This window comes from Cyprinodon tularosa, unplaced genomic scaffold (genome assembly GCF_016077235.1).
Source record: "Cyprinodon tularosa strain WSP-4 unplaced genomic scaffold, ASM1607723v1 ctg771, whole genome shotgun sequence".
NCBI lineage: Eukaryota > Metazoa > Chordata > Actinopteri > Cyprinodontiformes > Cyprinodontidae > Cyprinodon > Cyprinodon tularosa.
This window is the reverse complement of record NW_024039531.1, coordinates 225,001-246,772: the sequence shown is the minus strand read 5'-3', so window position 1 is coordinate 246,772 and position 21,772 is coordinate 225,001. Positions and strand designations below refer to the sequence as shown.

Sequence of the window (21,772 nt, the reverse complement as noted above, 5' to 3'; positions counted from 1 at the left end):
TACAGCCAGCTGCATAAACAATAGTGGCAAAGTAAATGGTTCTCTTAGAGTCAATGTCCCCAGCCTCTCTTGGAATCTGAGCAAAGCTCTCTTAGGGGAGGGAATTAAATACAGACTTTACCAAGGGTTCTGCCAGATGTTCCCAGCAGATCCTCACTACTCTGGTCTGCTGAGTCTGTCTGTCTTTCTCCTCTTACAGCATATTCAACTAATCACTAGCTGGTGATTGATGGACAGGTCTGTCCTTCTTGTTTCTCAAGTATCCAAAGCATGCAGCGGAAGGTCGGAAGATAAAACTAGAAAGTTGATAATTGAACTCTAGCCTAAGGTATCTTGGTGCCAAGTGCACTGAGGGGTTTGCTTAAAAATTTTGTTTATTATGGATCATCCGTGGCTTCCACAGAAGTCCAATAATAAAACACCACTTGAGACAACAATCAGAGACCCCCCGCTCTAATGTAAGACAACCTTCTCATTATCTGGGGAGAACTCTATCACAAGACAGCTAAGCTGGTGACACACGGTAGACTGACTCAAGCTTCCACTTCTCCTGTGGGCTACTTCAGAGAAGACGAGAGTCCAGTCTCTCTTAAGGAGCTGGGTTTCAGAGCCCAGGTTGTGTGTTGAGGGTAGACAGGTTTTCTCTAAATGGTATCATTCAATTTCACACACAAACTCAGGGTCCTTCCCCCAAGAGAGATGAAGCTCCATGTCCCCAATCTCAGTTTAGGTGTCCAAAGATTGGGTCACCGGGGCCCACGAAATGCTGCGTGGTTCTTTTTGCATCTGTCCCCTCATGGTTCTCCCTGCAGCTGTTGGTCCCACCAGAGGATGACTTTGCGTCTCTCGATTGGGTTTGGCCAATCGAGAGACGCTGTAGATTAACCTCACCACTAGGTGCTTGCTGATAAACCCCAACAGCAGACTTGGCTCGATGGTATGATGTCAGCTCCACTATACCCGATTGACCTCACTGGCCTTGTTTTCAGTCATTATGAAGGATGTTGAATAGCTCTTGGTATGGCCGGTTATCCAGAGCCTGTTTGCATTGGGAGACCCTTCCAGGGCATTGAAGCCTCAGACAACAAAGCCTGGAACATTGAATTTTGAGTTTGCATTACATCTAAGGGATGATAATTGACGTGACAAATACAAATTAAAGACAAAATATTTCAACATTTTCTAGATATTACTTTTTCAGCAATTGTGCATATCACAGATATTTTAGTTTTCAGTCCAGTTTTTGTTCAGGTTTTGTTTTTCAATATCAATACTTTCTTTATACTATGATGTTGTTTTCACCTGCCCCTAGGTCCTAAATGTTTCTGCTTGAGAGATGGTAAACTTAAGTAACAGAAACATTAAAGAAATAATTATGTTTTCAACTTGAAGTCCCTACAGCATGAAATGCCCTGTTGTTTCAAATATGTCATTCAAAGGGATGCAAATGCACTGGTGCCTGATCAGCCTCATTATCAATAAGAGCGCAATCGGTATTTTATTTTCCCTCATTAGGAAAATATTTTAATATTTTTAGAACCCAAAATCACAAGCAATGCTTATATTCTGTCCATCAGTATTTTAGGATTTTTTTCATTCAAATCAAAAATACTTTATCAATGCCAAAGGCAATTAGATCCTGCAGTACCTCATACACAGTTTTTCAACAAGATGTTATAGTTGATGATAGCTGTAAGCAGGAAGAATCTTCTGTAAATTTTGTAAATTATTATAATCACTTCAGTTATAAGCTGCTGAGGCGACATTTAACACAAAGCAATTTCCCTAAACCTGTAACAATAACAATTTTATTTTTAATCCTATCCTCAACATTTTTTGAACCAAAGCTAAAAATATTTGTTTTATATTTTAATAATAACACAACAAACCAGCCTGCGATGGACTGGCGACCTGTCCAGCGTGTACACCGCATCTCACCCATTGACAGCTGGAGATAGGCACCAGCACCCCTCGGGACCCCAGAAGGGATAAGTGTGACCAAAAATGAATGATGGATGGATGGGAAACAACAAATAAAAAAAAACTTTGTAATGATCAGACTGATTCAAAAATGATTTTTCCTGGAGGTACTAATGGATTTATTACATCATAATGCATTGACCGTTTTTTTTTTTTTTTTTTTGCTATTTCAGTCTTATTAAATACATATATATTCGGAAATAGCATAAGTTGGCTTCACTGGAATTTTAACAGTTAAAGAACAAATACGGTAAAAGTGTACATACCGAGTCAGCTTGGAGGGGTGATGCTCCTCCAAGGTAAGCTATTGCTTTTACAGCTATTATTCATAAAATATTGAACCATAATTTAACACAGGTTACAAATGGAAACATATTAGCATAGGCACAGGCTGATTATTCAATCACCTAGAGGCAGCTATATTAAAAATGGCTTTTTATTTCAAAGCATCTAATTAAGTCTGGTGATTTAGTGTTTTAATTATAGCTTGATGAGATTTTGATGAAGCTCTTGCATTAAAAAAGTTGCTTAGAGCCTACATTGTATTTGATTTTTAAACATATCAAAATCATAACATTTTATCTCCTGAAATTACAGTTGGGAATTTAATTCAATTTAAACAGTACTGAATCCAGAACAACACAATTAACAACTTAGGAAATGGGATGTCACTGACATCACCTGATTAGATTTTTTTGGGGTAAGATTTATGTTGTCCTATTAGTCAACTTTTATTATGTCGAAGTAAATTTTAGGAATGCTTAATGAAACTTACATAAAGGGGAATTTATTTTAGAATGTTGTATATGGTATATGTTGATGGTATCTCTAAATATTAAGTTATGTGAATAACGTCTGAAATGCTAACCATATAATCTAAACTGGGCCATTTTTCCAAATTTCAACTATAAGCCAAACAAAGCAATAGTCTATGGGTTGCATTGAATCAAAGGTTCAAGATTACCAGATGACCACATCAAAATATACCAAAAACTTTATTATTGAAGATAACATGGAGTTCTCAGAACTATTGTGCACTCTGAATTCACCAGTATTCATTAGTATTAGATAGGTTTTCCTGTGTTAGTTCCTAAAAGATCTTCCCTACAGCCTGATGGCTCTGCAGAGTTTGCTTGAAGAACAAAGAGGTGCACACTCACTGGAGATCAACACCAAACCTGATCATGGACAGGTGTTATTGTTGTATAGTACCTCTCAAAGTTAGAAAGAAAGAAAGAAAGAAAGAAAGAAAGAAAGAAAGAAAGAAAGAAAGAAAGAAAGAAAGAAAGAAAGAAAAGAAAGAAAGAAAGAAAGAAAGAAAGAAAGAAAGAAAGAAAGAAAGAAAGAAAGAAAGAAAGAAAGAAAGAAAGAAAGAAAGAAAGAAAGAAAGAAAGAAAGAAAGAAAGAAAGAAAAACTGAGACTTATATAACTTTTGAATTTAGTACTACTGTCTGGGATATTTGTGTTTAGTATGGTCACTTAGTTGAATGTAAACAATTTTAAAAGGGAAGCTTAGATTATAGGTTGCTGAGATTAATTCAGAAGGATAATAATTAGTCTTGGATTTCTTGCTTCCTTTTAAAGGAATAAAATTTGGTTCTAGTGCCTGGTTAGAGGTCCCGAGAGATGTTTGTTGATGTTTGTATCAAGCTGTTTTTTGTGGGCAGCATGATGACCAAGTGGCTAATTGCAGGGTACTTAAAGGGAAGCCCAGATAGCAGCTAACAGGGAATAATAATGAGAAAGTTAATTCTAATTAAATGTATACAGAGGCTCAGTTTGTAGCACTGTTCATAGCACTGCTGCCATGCCTTGGTGAGATTCCTTGCCCAGGGCCTTTCTGCATGGTGTTTGCATGTTCTCCCCATACACTGGCATTTCAGGATGTGTAGTGTTAGGGTGTGCATGATTGTGTCTATGGATGGATGGATGGATGGGTTTATGCTGTCTACTCACAAGAAATCAACTATAGTTGCATGTGAATTAAAGAAAGGTATAGAAAACACCTAAGAGTTGCAGGTGTTCCAAGTAACTACACAACTGGTTAATTATCTGTGTGCACTTCCTATGTTTGAGTGTTTTAAGTTCAACTGTTAAGGTCCTCTGTTTTTTCCTAGGTCACTTGAGCAGTTAGTACAGTTGCAGCAGGACTGTGACATGTAGCCATTTCTAAGACGGAATTTCATGACAATTTCATGCTGCTGGGTAAGCAAATGTTTTGGTCGTTTAGACCAGTGTTTTTCAATCCTGGTCCTCAAGGCACCCTGCTCTGCATGTTTTGGATGTTTCTGAGGTTCAGCAAGCCTGATTCAGATGATTGCAGTTTAACAAAGCCTGATAATATGCTATCAATTGATAACAGGTGTGTGAAAGCTGGGAAACATCTAAAACATGCAGGGCAGGGTGCCTTGAGGACCAGGTTTGAAAAACAGTGGTTTAGACACTCTTGCAAATGCATCTGGTGCCACCATCCAGTATTTCAGGGGATTACCAGCCAATGCATATAACAAAACCTAGTGATTTTAGAGTAGCAAAGTCTAAATATTGGGTTAAATCTAGTCTTTTAAACTAAACTGTAGTTGAGTGATTTAAATTTGTCTATTGCTATGAAAGAAAAAGCAAGAAGAAGGTTGTCTGGAATGGGTTGGTGCACCTAGGTCCTGTTGCATCCTCGTTTGCCAATATGCAGGTTAAAGGACGCTAATTGGGGCAATAAAAATTGAGAACTCTTTAAAGTTGTAGGGAAGTCATATTTAAATTACAAATCATCCTGGCTTAAGCATGTGTATATTGTACTCTTTGTCAGACGATATTGTCCCAAAATTTAGAAAATTTCTATTAAAAAAAACAATCCTGTCTTAAAATCTGTGTTTTTTTTTTCGTTATCTTAATTATAATAATTATAATTATTCTTAATTATTATTATATAACTATATGTCAGCCTGTACACCTAAATTCGGCCATCAATTATCAACGGTCATCTGTCAATCAATTTTTCGGTCAAAGCATCTTGATTCATATGTCACAGCCAATATACGCAACAGTTGAAATAAGAAATAAGAATCATTCACTTTACCATTAAATTACACTTTGTGGAGGATCAAAGACTGGTTCCTATGTGGTTGACCCCATTTCTGTTGTTAGTCAGTGTGGCAGGAACATTTTTATTTTTGTTCTCTCATATATTTAGTTATGCTATTTATCTAGTGAAATTTTTTTTACTCAGTTTGTTGTACCTGCAAGGCTGAGAAAATGTCTGAGTGAGGGGTGGTTTTAGACAAAACATACTTATTCCCACGAAAAGTCAAATTGCTTCTCAAAGTTTGTTAAAGCGCGTGTAATTTGTTTGGACTCTGACACAACCTTCACAGTTTTTTCCTCAACATAAGTAAGGGAGACAAACTCATGTCTAGGTAGAACAGGGCTGAATACTGTGCCGTAAGGGCCATATGATGAACTGCTTTCTCTTTGCAAAGATATGAAAATAAAGTGCTGTATGAGTGAAATCCATCGATCTCTGTTTATTTAACTAGGGTGAATAGTTGAATGCTCTTTTCCTACTACTGTCAGCTTAGAAGAATGGTGTGAATTAACTTTAAGTTAATGTCACGGTTATGAATATACTAGTAATGGTCAGGGCTAGGTTGAATGTCAGGGTTAGGTATAAATGCAGTAGCTAAAATATACAGTCGTAATATATTTTAGAGACATGACTGTGTTTGGGTGTGAGGGGTTTATGTTAGTGTGCGTGTGATGCTGAAACGCAGTAATGAGCAGTGGCTATGATATGATCAGAGGTATGCTACTCTCATAAGCAGATGTTACCCAGTCTCCCATCTCTTCTCAGAAAGGAGGTTGCTCCATATGTCTCTATCTTTCTGTTTCTTTCTGGTATGTTTTGTTATTACAGAGATACAGAGCAAACACTAGGAAACAGCACGGATTGGGAATTTTACCTAGATTTACAGTATGTTTGGCCAGGGGAATTGTGCACAATGTAAAAAAAACGAAGCAACAGCTGAGATGGAATATTTGAGACAAAGGTATTGAAAGCTTGTTTCTACTTCTGACATATGTTTGGGTGCCATATTTTGGAGTCTCATATAATAATGCACATTCTAAAGATGCAAAATTATTTATAGTACAAAATGGTTAATTTCAGTTGTTAAATGGTGAATTTTAAGTTATACATATAGTGAAAATATTAATCTAGATTTTGTAACTCTAAATGGAGATGTTGTTTATCTAAATGTCTATTTACTGCCCGATATATCATCAGAAATACGCTATTGTGACTTAGCATTAGGCAAACTTGCAATGGGCTGGTAAACAGTACAGAAGGAGAGTGGGAAAGTGAACCAATTACTGGCTGGGAGGAGTTAAAGTTGTAGTCATTGCTTTTCAAAATTTGTAAATGTAGTTGCCCAAATAATGAGATTTTCATTGTAAAATATCCCCCACCCCCACCACAACACCCCCCCCCCCCACCCCTTAAAAGGCAAAAAAAAGCTTTCTGTTTTGCCTTACTAAAAGCTGAGAAATGCAACAAAATTCTTATTGAGAAAAGATAATTTATAAAGATTAAGCTCACTATTTTGTATTTAGATTTTTATTTTATTTTGTACACACCTGAAAATGGAAGTAAATGATACTGTATAAACAAAAATTATTTGTCAATAACAAGTAGTGCTTTATTAACTAAACCCTAAATCCCCCCAAAAAATCTATGGAAAAAAATAAGATTCCAAGCAAAATTAAAGAGAGGGCATCAAAGATTATAGTTGCAAAATACAATTGTTTTATGTGTTACTTTGTTAAGTAATTTTCTGTTGTTCCTGTTGTGTTTTGACAATATAGACCTGGAAGTTAATATCACAGAGCTAGTAATAGCCCAGAAGATTTGCTCTCACAAGTAGACCATTATCTTGTTGCCATAAGTTTTCGCTTGGTAAATATGTATAAACCTTTATTAGAGATGGTTTAGAGAATAAAATCTTATGTAACCGACATGGAGATTGGAAGGTAGGTGATAAAGGGAAAAGGGATAAGAATTGAGGGGAGGAACACAGAAAGAGAGAGAAAAGAGACAAACAAAAGAGGGAAAAAAACACACCAAACAACACAGAAACACAGTAGCTTCTACAGCTCTCTACATAAAAACAAACAAGCAAACATAAAAAAATTTAGAACAAAACAATTTAAAAAAAATACAACACACGAGCCACAAGAGGAGCAGGTATCCCATGGTAAGGTCATTTTCTTAAAACCAAGCCCACTTAAGTAAGCTTTTTGAATGTATAGAAATGGTTGCATCATTGCACATACAGAAATAGGGAGTTATATTGTCATTAAGTGGAGTTAACTCTGCATGAAATAGAACAAGATTTTGTTGCTTCTTGAGTAAAATAATTTTTGCACTGGGCACAATAAGAGAGACATAAACACAGTTGTGGTCTATCTACTGAACATGCAACTCATACAGTACATGATTCTCTCACATGCATGCATTATAAAGAAAAAAAGCAAAACAGTAAATTAGATATAAGGCAGCTGTAGATTTGTTATTCCCATAAGGCCCTTTGGTGCCCTTAGAGAACAGCAATGTGGATCAGCATGGTACTCCCCTGGGTTCCAACAGCTGCAGACATCTCACCTCCACCTCAGTGGCTCAGCAACTTTTGCTTGAAATACATATTCCCTACATTACTTTGGATCTGTGCACGCTTTCCATATATTTTGTTGCTGTGATCCAAGAGTGGAATGAAAATAAAATGTCTATTACTTTTGGTCAATTTATTTTCTTTTGTGTTTCAGTTTTTCTGTTTCGTTTTTTTTACTTGTTAATTGCAATCAGTGTTTTGAAACTACTATTATAACAGGGAAAATAGTTTTTTTCGCTGTAAAATTGGATTATTTTATTCTTCTCATTTTTTGTTACAGTTAATCCTTTTCACATAGTTCAGGGATCTTGTTTATAAAGAGTACATTTGCAAAAAAATTTAATGTTGTCATCTATTGAAAACAAAATATTGCAGTCCCTCAAGCCAATTCTTACCATACAATATTTAAATGTTTTCCTTAAAATATTTAAATGTTTCCTTATATCACTTAACAGGTGTGGGAATTCACACAAATTGCTGTAAACATTTGAATACTGCTGAACCGCCTGTAAAATGGTTGGTGATGGATGCTTTGATTATGCTGGAGACTGCAAATTGGAGAAATAGGGATTGAATGCACATTCAGGGAATACTTATTTTTCTTAAACCAGGATGATGAATGGTTTATCAGGTGATTGACCTCAATAGAGCATTGCTTTTGGATCTTTGTTGTGGATGTAATCCAATATGGGAGAGACTGACCCACTGGATAACTGCCATCCCTGTACATTGTAGGTGTTAAACTCCAGAGGTCAGTGTGCATAACTGAATTCTGGTGTAGAAAAACGGATCACTGGGTGCACGGTTCTAGATATGAAGTTAGATATGAATAAATAATCCATGGCATTATACAATTTCAAATATATCATGATTTTACAAGCATAGAGTTTAAATGTTTAATAGAATAGTCTTCTTGCTACAATCAGTTTATTAAAGATCCAAAATAATGCTTAAATGTTTTGGCCTGATCTAAATATAGTAAGATAATGTAGGTGAAACTGGTATTATTGGTCATATTAAATGTTGTAGATATTTTTTTGCCAGATTTACTTTTTTTATATATAATTTTGTCAATTATAGTTATTAACCACACTGTTTTTTCTGTTGGTTCTTATCAATGCAAGGTGTTAAACTTGTCAATAATTAATTGACTCTCTGCCTGATGCTACTTTTAGGAACAAAATATTCTTTGAATATATCCATATTTCAATTCAGTTCAGCGTATTTTATATAGCGCTATTTCACAACACATGTCATCTCAAGGCACTTTACAATTCCACTGGATCATACTGTCAAATTGATTTAAAGTTTTCTATCTAAAGAAAACCAGTCGATTGCATCTACTCACTTACTCAAAGGCAATTCCTCACACTAAGCATGCATGTAGCAACAGTGGAGAGAAAAAACCTTTTAATAGGAGGAAACCTCCAGCAGAACCAGACTGATTGTGAGCGATGATTTGCCGAGGCCGACTGGGATTCAAGGAGACAGAAGCAGACATACAGAAAGAAGCAGAGATACAAATGCACATCGACAGTCATAGTCAGAGAAACAGGAGTACAGTGAAAAAACAGGCAGACCTATCTATAAACAAAGGTGTTGATGGCAGCAGCACAGCTAATATTTCTTTCCAGGATGGTGTCAGAGTGAAACAGCAACAGACCAGATGAATATACTATGAAAAAAAGCAGGGAGAGCATAGTGTTTGAGATTGAATTAACAAACTCTGCAGATTGGGAGAATAGAGATAGAATGAAGCGGAATGATGAAAAAGGGGCCCCTCTGTCCTCCAGCAGGCTAAGCCTATAGCAGCATTATTAATGTAGAGTTGTTTTCAGGGCACCACCTAGACAACCAGTGGTTGAATGACGATATGCAGCTAAACATGTCAAATATGACTGGTCAGATCAGCGAAGGGACCAGAGAAAATTACGTAGTCTGACATTATTTTGGCAAACTTAAACACCGAAGCAACACTAATTTTAGTGACCTCCAGTGGGCTTAACCAAGTGTCATTACAACCAGCGTAAATAACAATCTTACTGTATTTAAAGGGGAACACCATTTTTTTTTTACATTTGCCCCTTGATTTTACGTTAAATACATCATGTTCTACTCACCCATACAGGTGCTGGTCATAAAATTAGAATATCATGAAAAAGTAGATTGATTTCAGTAATTCCATTTAAAAAGTGAAACTTGTATATTATATTCATACATTACATACAACCTCATATATTTCAGATGTTTATTTTGTTTAATTTTGATGATTACAAATGACAACAAATGAAAATCTCAAATTCATCATATCAGAAAATTAGAATATTGTGAAAAGGTTCAAAATTGATGGCCCCTGGTGCCACACTCTAATCAGCTAATTAACTCAAACCACCTGCAAAAGCCTTTAAATGGTCTTTCAGTCTAGTTCTATAGGCTACACAATCATGGGGAAGACTGCTGACTTGACAGTTGTCCAAAAGACGACCATCGACACCTTGCACAAGGAGGGCAAGACACAAAAGGTCATCGCTAAAGAGGCTGGCTGTTCACAGAGCTCAGTGTCCAAGCACATTAATAGAGAGGCGAAGGGAAGGAAAAGATGTGGTCGAAAAAAGTGTACAAGCAAGAGAGATAACCGCACCCTGGTGAGGATTGTGAAACAAAACCCATTCAAAAATGTGGGGGAGATTCACAAAGAGTGGACTGCAGCTGGAGTGAGTGCTTCAAGAACCACCACACACAGACGTATGAAAGACATGGGTTTCTGCTGTCGCATTCCTTGTGTCAAGCCACTCTTGAACCACAGACAGCGTCAGAAGCGTCTTGCCTGGGCTAAAGAGAAACAGGACTGGACTGCTGGTGAGTGGTCCAAAGTCATGTTCTCTGATGAAAGTAAATTTTGCATTTCCTTTGGAAATCAAGGTCCCAGAGTCTGGAGGAAAAGAAGAGAGGCACTTCATCCACGTTGCTTGAAGTCCAGTGTAAAGTTTCCACAGTCAGTGATGGTTTGGGGTGCCATGTCATCTGCTGGTGTTGGTCCATTGTGTTTTCTGAGGTCCAGGGTCAACGCAGCCACATACCAGGAAGTTTTAGAGCACTTCATGCTTCCTGCAGCTGACCAACTTTTTGGAGATGCAGATTTCATTTTCCAACAGGACTTGGCACCTGCACACAGTGCCAAAGCTACCAGTACCTGGTTGAAGGACCATGGTATCCCTGTTCTTAATTGGCCAGCAAACTCTCCTGACCTTAACCCCATAGAAAATCTATGGGGTATTGCGAAGAAGAAGATGCAATACACCAGACCCAACAATTCAGAAGAGCTAAAAGCCACTATTAGAGCAACCTGGGCTATCATAACACCTGAGCAGTGCCACAGACTGATCGACTCCATGCCACGCCGCATTGCTGCAGTAATACAGGCCAAAGGAGGCCCAACTAAATACTGAGTGCTGTACATGCTCATACTTTTCATGTTCATACTTTTCAGTTGGCCAACATTTCTATAAATCCTTTGTTTTTATTGGTCTTCAGTAATATTCTAATTTTCTGATATGATGAATTTGAGATTTTCATTTGTTGTCATTTGTAATCATCAAAATTAAACAAAATAAACATCTGAAATATATGAGTTTGTATGTAATGTATGAATATAATATACAAGTTTCACTTTTTAAATGGAATTACTGAAATCAATCTACTTTTTCATGATATTCTAATTTTATGACCAGCACCTGTATTAGTTTTTTGTCATTTGGAGCTGTTCTGAAGATATTCGGTTTTGTTATATCCACATAAAATCTTCCTATGGGCAACAAGTTGAAGGCAAAAAACTAAACTGTTCATAATTTATTCTTTATGTTATGCCAGAATTCACAACATGTAGGCGAATCACTGTGTCTGAAGTCATCCGCGCGCTAACTTTGTTTGTAGATGTTGGAGCTTGGCCTGTTTACCAGGGTAATCCAGATTCTCTTACCGTGACTAATAAATATGCTCTCCATCATCAGATATGGGAATTGGCTCAGAGTTTAGCCGCTTACCTGTGTCTTTCCTTGACAGGGTACTGTGGACCTAGTTAACAGTTACCTTTTGTATGTATACTTCTTTCTTTCTGTATGTCTGCTGCTGTGTCCTTGAACCCCAGCAGAAAGCTGCTCACACTGAGCGTGTTCTGCTGGAGGTTTCTTCCTTTTAAAAGGGAGTTCTTCCTCTCCAATATCGCTACATGCATGCTTAGTGGGAGTGATTGCTGACGAGTCAATGAGCCGATGCATTGAGCAGGTTTACATGGATAGAAAACTTTAATCCATCTGACTGTATGACCTGGTTGAATCATCTCTGTAATGTGCCTTGAGATGACAGGTGTTGTAAATTGGTGCTATATAAATAAACTAAATTGAATTTAACTGAACATAATGATAGTCTTATCCACATAAATACATAGCATTTGATAGTGCTCTCCCAAATGTTTGTGTATGTTTTTAGTATTTTTACATGCAAGCTTCGATACGTTTTTCTCCTAGTACATCTGAATTTAGCTAGTATGGGAGAGTATAGGAGTATAGGATTCTGTCCTTTTTATAAACCTTTTATTATTAATACAATTAGGACCCCTATATTTTCTTTCTTTCTTTTGATTGCTTTTTTATATGTCTCGTTACATTGCCATCAGCATTCAGGAATATTAAAGTGCTAGATTGAAAAACCTTGAGTCAGAAACGGAAAGATATAAGTGTGGGTGTTAATGATCTCTTAGACCTTTGTGAGTATCGCTTTGTTGTCTGGGAGCAGGGTGGTGTGCTCCGAATTGGCCATTGATTTTAGGTGTGGAGCCTTGGCACACATACTCAAACACATACACATGCCTGAGACGCTTGTTGAGGTTTAGCAGAGCTTGTCTCATCTTCCTTGTCTATCCTTTAAGCTGTGCACCACTTTCTCACTAAATGCATGGTAGACTGCTGGGCAGCCCTGATGGCATGACAGTAAGGCTTGCACACGTCTTAAAGCCCTGTGTCTCTATGGGGTTTTCACCTCTCCAATATGTGTACCCAGCCAAATGTTATTAGTAGAATCCAAATGGTGTAACCATATTCCTTGTTTCTGCAATCTTTAGATCCTTCACATCTTAAGCTTTATTCAAAATATGGTTCAACACTGCTCTCTATGGATCTTAAAAGTTCAAACTCAATATTATTTCAGATTTATTCCTTCTTCTGATACTACTTTTCACACCTTGTTCTTTAAACCTCTGCACCTCACTCCTGAAATAGCCCAAATGTCCAGTGTTCTTAATTCTGGATTACCACATAAGGCTCAAAAAGGACTCATCTTTTGAAGGAGTGGACCCATTATTGCATAGACTTTTCACAAAAATTGAAAGAGAGTTTAATGAGCAGTTAGATCAAACATGCTACAGAAGCTGTTATGCACTTCCCATTAAGTAAAACACTGGAGTGCTGAATTTATTTTGAGCTGACATCTAATCAATTGGTGCAAATGGCAACTAGCAGTTGTTCTGTAATGAGCTGTTATACTAGTTTAGAAATATTGGTTTGTGTGTTTTTAGGAGTCTGGTTACTCAGATGTCTCTAACCTTTGCTGCATTTCTTCATGTTGGTATGTTTAAAAAGGTTGATACAGCAATAGTGATAAATAGAGGGAAAATTAGGTGTTTTCCCTAACACATCTCATTCCACCCTCCCCCATATCCCCCAGAGGGTAGAGGAGCCTCGTCAAGGCTCTGTCATAAATTTTTAACAAGCCAGTCCGTCTGTCCTCTTGGGGAGTGTGTGTATATTTGCACATTTATATCTTCCTTTTTCTTCACATTGGCAATTGAATGGAAATGGGGAATGTATAAACATTATTACCAATATTGTAACATTATCACCTTATTGTTACAAAGTGTGAAAAACTGTCCGTAAAGCATTAAGCCACTTTACTATACACCAAGAGATATTTACAGCAATGGCATTTTTATGAATTGAGTAGCTAGTGTTATTAAGAAGTACTAATTAGGTTCAGCCCATCAGAGCAACATTCTCTTGTAATGCATGGGTGTTATTTTGCATCCCCCAAATATTATGACCGCACATTTATCTGCACATACACACTGTAATGATACATTGAAAACACGCATTCACACATGTAGGCAGTGTATACAGTTAATAGTGTATATGTCAGAATATGACCTGTAGCACTGTCCTTCTGGGACTTTCCATTGACTTCCATTAATTTCCCATTAATGTCATTAGCCTAACCCAGACCTTCACCCTTACCCTACCCATTACCAACACATACTGTACCTAACCTTATAATGCTAACACAAACTCGAATTAAACCTTAGTCATAAACCTAACTCAACAGTACCTGTAAGTCCCCACAATGTCGTATATTCTTGGGAAATTGTGCCCACAATGTAACACACACACACACTAAGGTACATTTTTGGTTTGCTTAAATAACCATGAATGTATAATAAAAATTCTTTGTTTTTAGCTTCACTCAGCAAAACACAAATTATATTTTCCAATTAGAGAAGGGCATTATCACTGTTTGCACCATGTTAGTGGTCTTGTTTGCCCCAGTGATGAACATGCTGGTCAAGGCTACAGAAGTGGAATGTAGGGGCCCCTTGTCCAGATCCGGCATTCTCCAACCACCAATTAGGGCCTACATGGAGGAACTGACTGTCACATTAACATGAGTGACTGGATGCCGGTTGCTCCTCCGCTGTCTGGAAAGGATCATGGCATGGGCAAGGATGATGTTTAAGCCAGCCAAGTCCAGATCCCTTGTCCTGAGGAAGGGGAAAGTCGGAAACATTGTCAGAGAAGCCTGTGAAGAGCTTAGGGAAGATGTTCGATAGCACCCTGAAAGACAAAGCACCAGTGGAGGCAGCCCATGTAAAGCTAAAGGCATGGCTAGCAGCAGTGGAAACGTCTGGTCTCCCTGGGAAGTTTAAGGCATGGATATACCAGCATGGCATCCTGCCAAGACTTCTGTGGCCACTACTGATTTATGAAGTTCCAGTAACCATGGTGGAGGGCTTTGAACCCAATGTCAGCCAATACCTACGGGGATGGCTGGGTCGGCCAAAGAGCCTCAGCAGCATTGCCCTCTAGTCTCTGCTTTACAGAGACTCTGCTGACACCAGAGTCTCTTCTGCCAGCATCACATTTAGAATGTGAAGATATGGCGAGCACAACAGGCAGTCAACCAAGCAGAAGCGAAACTGAGACATAGCGTCTTAGTTGGCTCTGTGGCAGTTGGACGAGCTGGTCTAGGTAGCCACACAAAGCCACGCTACAACCAAGCCCGAAGACAAGAGCGATGACAGCTGGTACAGGGAGAGATTTGTGCAGAGATAGAGGAGCAACGCCAAAGTAGGAGGGTGGAAATGCACCAGCAAGGAGCCTTGACTGATTGGGACCATGCATCTGCCCGGAAGATCACCTGGACAGAACTATGGAAGTATGAAGAGCAGGACTTAAGTTCCTGATCCAGTCAGTGTATGATGTCCTTCCAAGTCCATCTAAATTTTATATCTGGGGCCTTGCAGAAGCACCAACATGCCCACTGTGCCCGGATCATGGTTTCTTGGAGCACATCCTGAGCTTCTGCCCTAAAGCGCTGGGAGAGGGAAGGTGCATGTGATGCCATAACTAGGTGTTGAAGGCAGTAGCAGACACCATCTGCACTGGAATCCAGGAGTCAAAGCACCAGTCTCCTTTGAGGCACAATGTCTTCTTTGTCAGGGCAGGGGAGAAACCTGAGAGAGCAGGTAAGGGCGCAACTTGACTGCTAGCCATGGCTTGGGATTGGCAGTAGCATGTGGACCTCGGAAGGCAGTTAAAGTTCCTAGAGCACATTGCAAGGATGTCACTGAGGCCAGATCTGGTCTCAACATCTGACTTGAAAAAGCAAGTCGTGTTACTGGAGCTTACAGTACCCTGGGAAGACAGGATGGAGGAGGCTCACGAAAGGAAGAAGGTGAGATATCTTGAGGTCATTGAGGCATGGAGACGCCATGGATGGAGGGCCCACTGTGAGCCAATAAAAGTGAGCTACAGAGGCTTCCTCAGTCTGACGGCATTGGGCATTCAGGATCCTTCACATCAGAGGGTTGCTTGAGAAAAGAGCAACCGGAAACATCAGTGAGGCCACTGAAAGAGCCTCAAGGTGGCTGTGGATCAAGATGGGAGACGCATCGAGTAGCATGCTGCTTGAACACAAACTGGGGCATCATCAACCCCAGTTGGGATGCCCAGACGAGGGTTTCTAAAGATCAAAGACCCGAAACACCATATGACCCTGGGTCCTTCACTGATGATGTGTTCAAGCTGCACCGGCTAGGTGTTTCAAAATCTAAATCTAATCTATAGATTTGTAACCATCTCAAAAGTAAACAGATATTTTATGAGATTTATTTAATATCACTTGGTAAAAGGCTGTGCTAAATGTGGATCTGTATGGAGAAAATCTGGAGAATACTTGTTGTGAATACTGGAGAATAAGTTGTGAGTATTCTCCAGATTTTCTGGATACAAATGTTCTGTATCAAAGAGAACAATCATATATGCTTTCTGTCTGGTGTGTTATCTTTTGTCTCAAAAACTGTATATTTTACCTCTTACATTTGTCCTTATATAACGATTTAATGGGCAATCACATTTTTGTTCATAACACCACCCAAGGTGTGTTAATATTCAATACATAATATATATTTGTCTCTAGTACTTAAAATGTACTAGAGACTTAAAATGTACTAAGCTACATTTGTCCTGAAATAATTGTAAATGTATATTCTGTCAGTAGGAAATAATAATGGCTGTAAACTTCAGTGCAGGGAACAGAAAATCCTTGCACATCAAGGGCTTCATGAATAATAATTTCATCACCGCTACCTTGTGGTGATTCCAGAGTACAGATGTTTGTTTATGGGTAAACTAGACGGTATATTTAGCAGCTGACAGGTCTGGAACAGATTCAAGGACTGGAGGCCAAAGAGATGACACTCTTGATCAAAAATGAGATCCCTACCAGCAGCCATGGTCATAGACGTAAATAGACATGTATCTACTAACAAATGACACAATAAATAAACATCTTGTTTAGCTCAGATGTGCCTGTTATACCCTCAAAAATTACAGACCCACTGATACTGACTTTGGGAAACAACCAGTAGCAGTCTATTTTTTTCAGAATTTCCTGCGCTTCTAGTATGTGAATCCCCATTTCTTTTCTCTGATGGAAAAGAGTGTCTGACAGAATATTTTTGCATACCTGCCTCCTATTCCTCCACTTGGGTGCTCTAACTGTCCTGAGACAAAGTAGGGGAGGAAAAGATCAAGTTCATTTGTTATAAATTTACCTAGAGGTAAGACCACAGTCCGCACTAAGTTATTAGCTTTTCTCTGTTACCCTCTTTCTCTGCTGTTTCCCTTGGGATATCTATTTATCTTATTCTCTGCATTCCCTCTTAAAGTATATGCCATTTTTACTCTGGGAAGCTCTTTTACAACTACAGAAAGCCATGTTTATCTATAATTAGGGTTACACAATATATCACATACTTTTTTCTGACAATATCTCTATGTGTGATATCAATATAACAAATTCTATTGCTTTTTCACATTTCTGCATAAGAGGTGAGAGGTTGGTGGGGTCTCAGCACGGCACTATCTATGCTGGAAGCGTCACTAGCAGAGCTCAGTTAAAGCATACTAACATACCTTTGTTTTTAGGCAGTAATAATTTAACTGTAAGTCTTAATTTTAAATTGTGATCAAGAATGTCCTGACTTCAGTGTTTGGTTCACAGTATATCACAGCATATCCATAGCAAATTTACTGCATGAATGTATTATGTACTTAAATAATGTAATGTATATAGTGCAATGTAATTTTTCTCTTCGGTCTGCTGGTTGATGGTAATTTTGGGCTTGTTGGGTCCCAACTACCTGACCCAACAATTAGTTGAAATAAAATTTCACCGAATTTGGTAAAAGTTGGAGCTCTTTCATTAGTTCCCAATCATTCCTCTGATTTTTTTTTTGGAAAGTTTTTTTTTTTTTTTACCTGCAAGCAAGGTTTTTTTTATTGCTATAAGATCATGTTATTCTCAACACTGATGAGCTACTGTATGCATTTATTCTTGTGCCCTAGCAATTGTACATAACTGACTATACAGCTCCACTGCTGGGGCGAACTGTATAGTGCCTTTTAATGGAAACCAACAAGTCTGTCTGTTGGAATGAATATAATTTGGTGGGAAATGTAGTTTATATATATTCATATTACATACACTATAGAAGGTTAATCAATAGACTAGGGAATGTCCGTAATAAGTAATATAAATGAGTATGAACACATGCAAACTTCCTGTGTTTCAACCTTTCCATTCTGACGTGGTGATACACTAAGCTGTGTCCTTTAGTGGGCAGTAAGTGTTACAGGATTGTGAAGGTCCTGTGGTTTCAGCTCTGTGTGAGTGTGAGATGATAAACATTTTCCTGTCTCTTATTGTCTCCATCATGGTTTTAAAAATGCTATCTTCTGTATGAGTTTCTAATATTAGATTTTAGCTGTGAAACATCCTTTGGGCAGCTTCTAATCTAAAGTCCCATTTCAATTTTGTCCCCTAGAAACTGGCCACAGCTGCTGAAGTGTTCCAGAAGGAGCATGTTTGGAAAGATGAATTTGAGGTAAACAGGAAAGAAAAATGCACACACCAGAACACACAAACACACAGGACCATACACAAAGGCTTTAAAAAGAAAGAATTAGTTACAGAGATGGTCCTTCATTAAGTCTGGATTTACATTTACCTCTTTGATGTGATCTCTTATCAGGTTTCTGTCGTAAACATAGATCACACCTTCACTACTAAATGGAGCCATCTTTATTGTATTTTGTGGCATATTGGCTCTGTTCGAATTCATGGGCTGCATCCTCCAAGGACGCGGTCTACCTAGACTGGATCCTTCGAAGTCCGTGAAAATAAGGAGACCGGAAGTGTTTTGGCTGTGAATTCAAACAGGTCTGCCCTTCGGCGGGTTTTACCGCCGTATGCTCTGTGGCTTAGCAACCGTTAAAGTTGACACACAAAGCAGGAATAGAATGAATACCGAAGTTTTCAAAACTGTTTGTTTATTTCTTTCCTTTGTATTGTAAAGTGAACAAAGACTACACTCACAAGAATCCAGAGTGGAATAAAGGTTCCAACCACCGGGAGCATGAATAAATAAAATCAAATGTAATGATAGAAACCTTAGTCAGATTCAATTGGTAATACATTACAGGATCCGGAGGATATTAACAATGCCTTCCGAGATTTCTATAAATCTTTATACACATCACAGTTAAATCCATCAGATAATGATATCAAGCGATTTCTGGATAAAATAACTCTTCCTAAATTATCAGAGAGTCAAAGAGCGACCCTGGACTCACCGCTGTCTACAGCTGAAGTTCAGGAAGCATTAAAAAACATGCCAAATAATAAAGCGCCAGGTCCAGACGGGTTCCCTACTGAGTTCTATAAAGAGTTCTGGAACATTCTGGCCCCAACGTTCCACAGAATGCTGCAGGAAACTCTAGATAATGGCAAATTTCCAGTTAATATGAATTCTGCCACCATTAGTCTCCTGCTTAAGCCAGGCAAAGATCCTATGTTTCCGACCAGCTATCGTCCCATATCCTTAATTAATGTGGATATTAAAATAGTCTGTAAAGCTTTAGCAAAACGGTTAGATAAAGTCACTCCTCTCATAATCCACCCAGATCAAACTGGTTTCATTAAAGGGAGGCAGTCAGCTGCTAACACACGCAGACTGCTGAATTTAATAGATTATTCCTACAGCAAAAATCTTAAATCCTATATATTGTCCTTAGATGCAGAAAAAGCATTCGATAGAGTAAACTGGAAATTTTTATTTGCTACTCTACATAAATTTGGCTTTGGCAATTCCTTTATAAATTGGTTAAAAATATTATACAGCTTCCCAACAGCCTGTGTCAGGACAAACAATCAAACATCTTCCAGTTTTTGTCTCCAGAGGGGCACCAGACAGGGATGCCCACTCTCCCCCTCACTTTTTGCTATTTTTATTGAGCCTCTGGCTGCTACAATCAGACAAACAAATATGATTAAAGGTATAAAAGGCATGAAAATGGAGCATAAAATTAGTCTTTACGCAGATGATGTATTACTTTATCTCCAGCACTCAAACACTTGCCTCTCTCAAGTGATTAGTTTACTAGAATCTTTCTCAAAAGTCTCAGAATACTCTATAAATTGGTCTAAATCTGTAATACTACCAATTAATTGCTCTCTACAGAATCCCTCAGGTCTACAATTGCAATCAGGAAATATCAAATATTTGGGAATTACTGTGTCATCTAAACTAGCTGAGTTACCAAAACTCAACCACACCCCTCTTTTAATGAAAATAGAAGAGGACCTAGAAAGATGGAAATCGCTTCCGATCTCCCTTTTGGGTCGGGTAGCCTCAATTAAAATGATGGTCTTACCCAGAATTAACTACCTATTTTCAATGATCCCAAATAAACCATCAACCGAATGGTTTAAATCTCTAGATTCTTCCATCTCTAAATTTCTTTGGAAGGACAAACCCCCTCGTATCAGCTTAAAAACACTACAGAAAACTAAAGACAGAGGGGGACTAGATTTACCTAACTTCCAATACTACTATTTAGCAAATAGATTACAATACATCTCTAAATGGATAAAACATAATCCCTTAGATGAGCCCTGGATAGACACAGAACAGGATATATGCAGTAATATAATAATCTCAGATTTGCCGTTTATTAGCTCTAAGATCAAACGGCACCCATGTTTCAAAAATATTAACATCAGCTCTTCCCTGACAGCATGGTGGGAATTTCTAAAAATAACGAACTCATCACTTATCCCGTGCAGTCGTACACCCATCTGGAATAACCCTGACATTCTACAAAACAATAATGTGATAAACTTTCCGTACTGGAAGAATAAAGGTATTACATATCTGGATCATTTGTTTGAAGGTACGGAGTTTATCACATTCGCTAGATTAAATTTGCAATATGGCATTAACAAAAATAAATTCTTAGAATATGAGCAAATCAAAGCTATAATTAGAAATAAATTTAAGCATATTGATGGAGGTTTAATAATTCCAACTAAAATATCAGAGTTTCTAGAGTTAACCCCCCCCAAACTACTGTCTAAGTTATACAGGACACTGACTAAACTGGATGATACAATATCTCTTCCTATTACTAAATGGGAGGAGGATTTATCAGTCAGCTTTGAACAAAACATCTGGGCTCAGATATGTCTAAGAACTTTTAACATGACCAGAAACCCCAATTTACAATTAATACAATACAAAATCCTCCACAGAGTGCACTATACAGGTCAAAGATTATTCAAGATGGGTTTTGCGCAATCTAACATCTGTCTACAGTGCACAGGCAATCGACTTGATAATTATTTTCACGCGCTATGGTTATGCACGCCGGTTCAGAGATTCTGGGTACAGGTATGTAAGGATCTATCACTGTGCCTGGGTTGTAAAATCCTAATTTCCCCTTCAGTTTGCTTGCTGGGTGACTTTGAGGGAAGCTCTATGGGAAAAAAATCGGTTTGCTTGGCATTCACTGCATTATGTATCGCAAAGAAAACTATCCTCATGAATTGGAAGAGTAAGGATAAACTCAACATCAATCAGTACAGAGATCTGTTGTTGGATCATATTAATCTTGAGACAGCATCTGCATCCCCATCAGACCGATCTCTCTGGGCTCCCTTGATCGGCTCCATCACTTAGTGTAGTGGGGGGCTATGGGGTGCGTCTTGTGGGGCGCGGGGGCTAGTTCGGGGGTCCTTGGGTCCTGGGGGCTCGGGGGGGTGCTCGGAGCGGGGTGCCTGGCGGGTCTGGCCCGGGGGACTGTTGCCCCCGTCGGGGCGGGGTCTGGGGCGCCGCGGGGGGGTCCTGCGGCGGCCGCGTGCGGTGCTCTTGGGGGGTTCCGTGGTGGCGGACGTGGGCTACTGGCCTGGTGGCTGTGCTGCTGCTGGGTGGGGCTGGGCGCCGGGCATCGGTTCTTTTGTGGTGCTG

General features: G+C 38.6%; 1 protein-coding gene across 3 annotated transcripts in view; it reads left to right on the top strand.

Annotated features, from left to right (window-relative positions):
- Positions 1-21,772, top strand: part of LOC119773619 (voltage-dependent calcium channel subunit alpha-2/delta-1) — a 117,354-nt gene that overhangs the window by 24,449 nt on the left and 71,133 nt on the right. For all 3 annotated transcript variants that reach the window (XM_038270679.1, XM_038270677.1, XM_038270676.1), the window contains exon 4: positions 18,293-18,352. In XM_038270679.1, the coding sequence (XP_038126607.1) occupies positions 18,293-18,352 (60 nt within the window). The remainder of the gene's footprint in view (positions 1-18,292; positions 18,353-21,772) is intronic.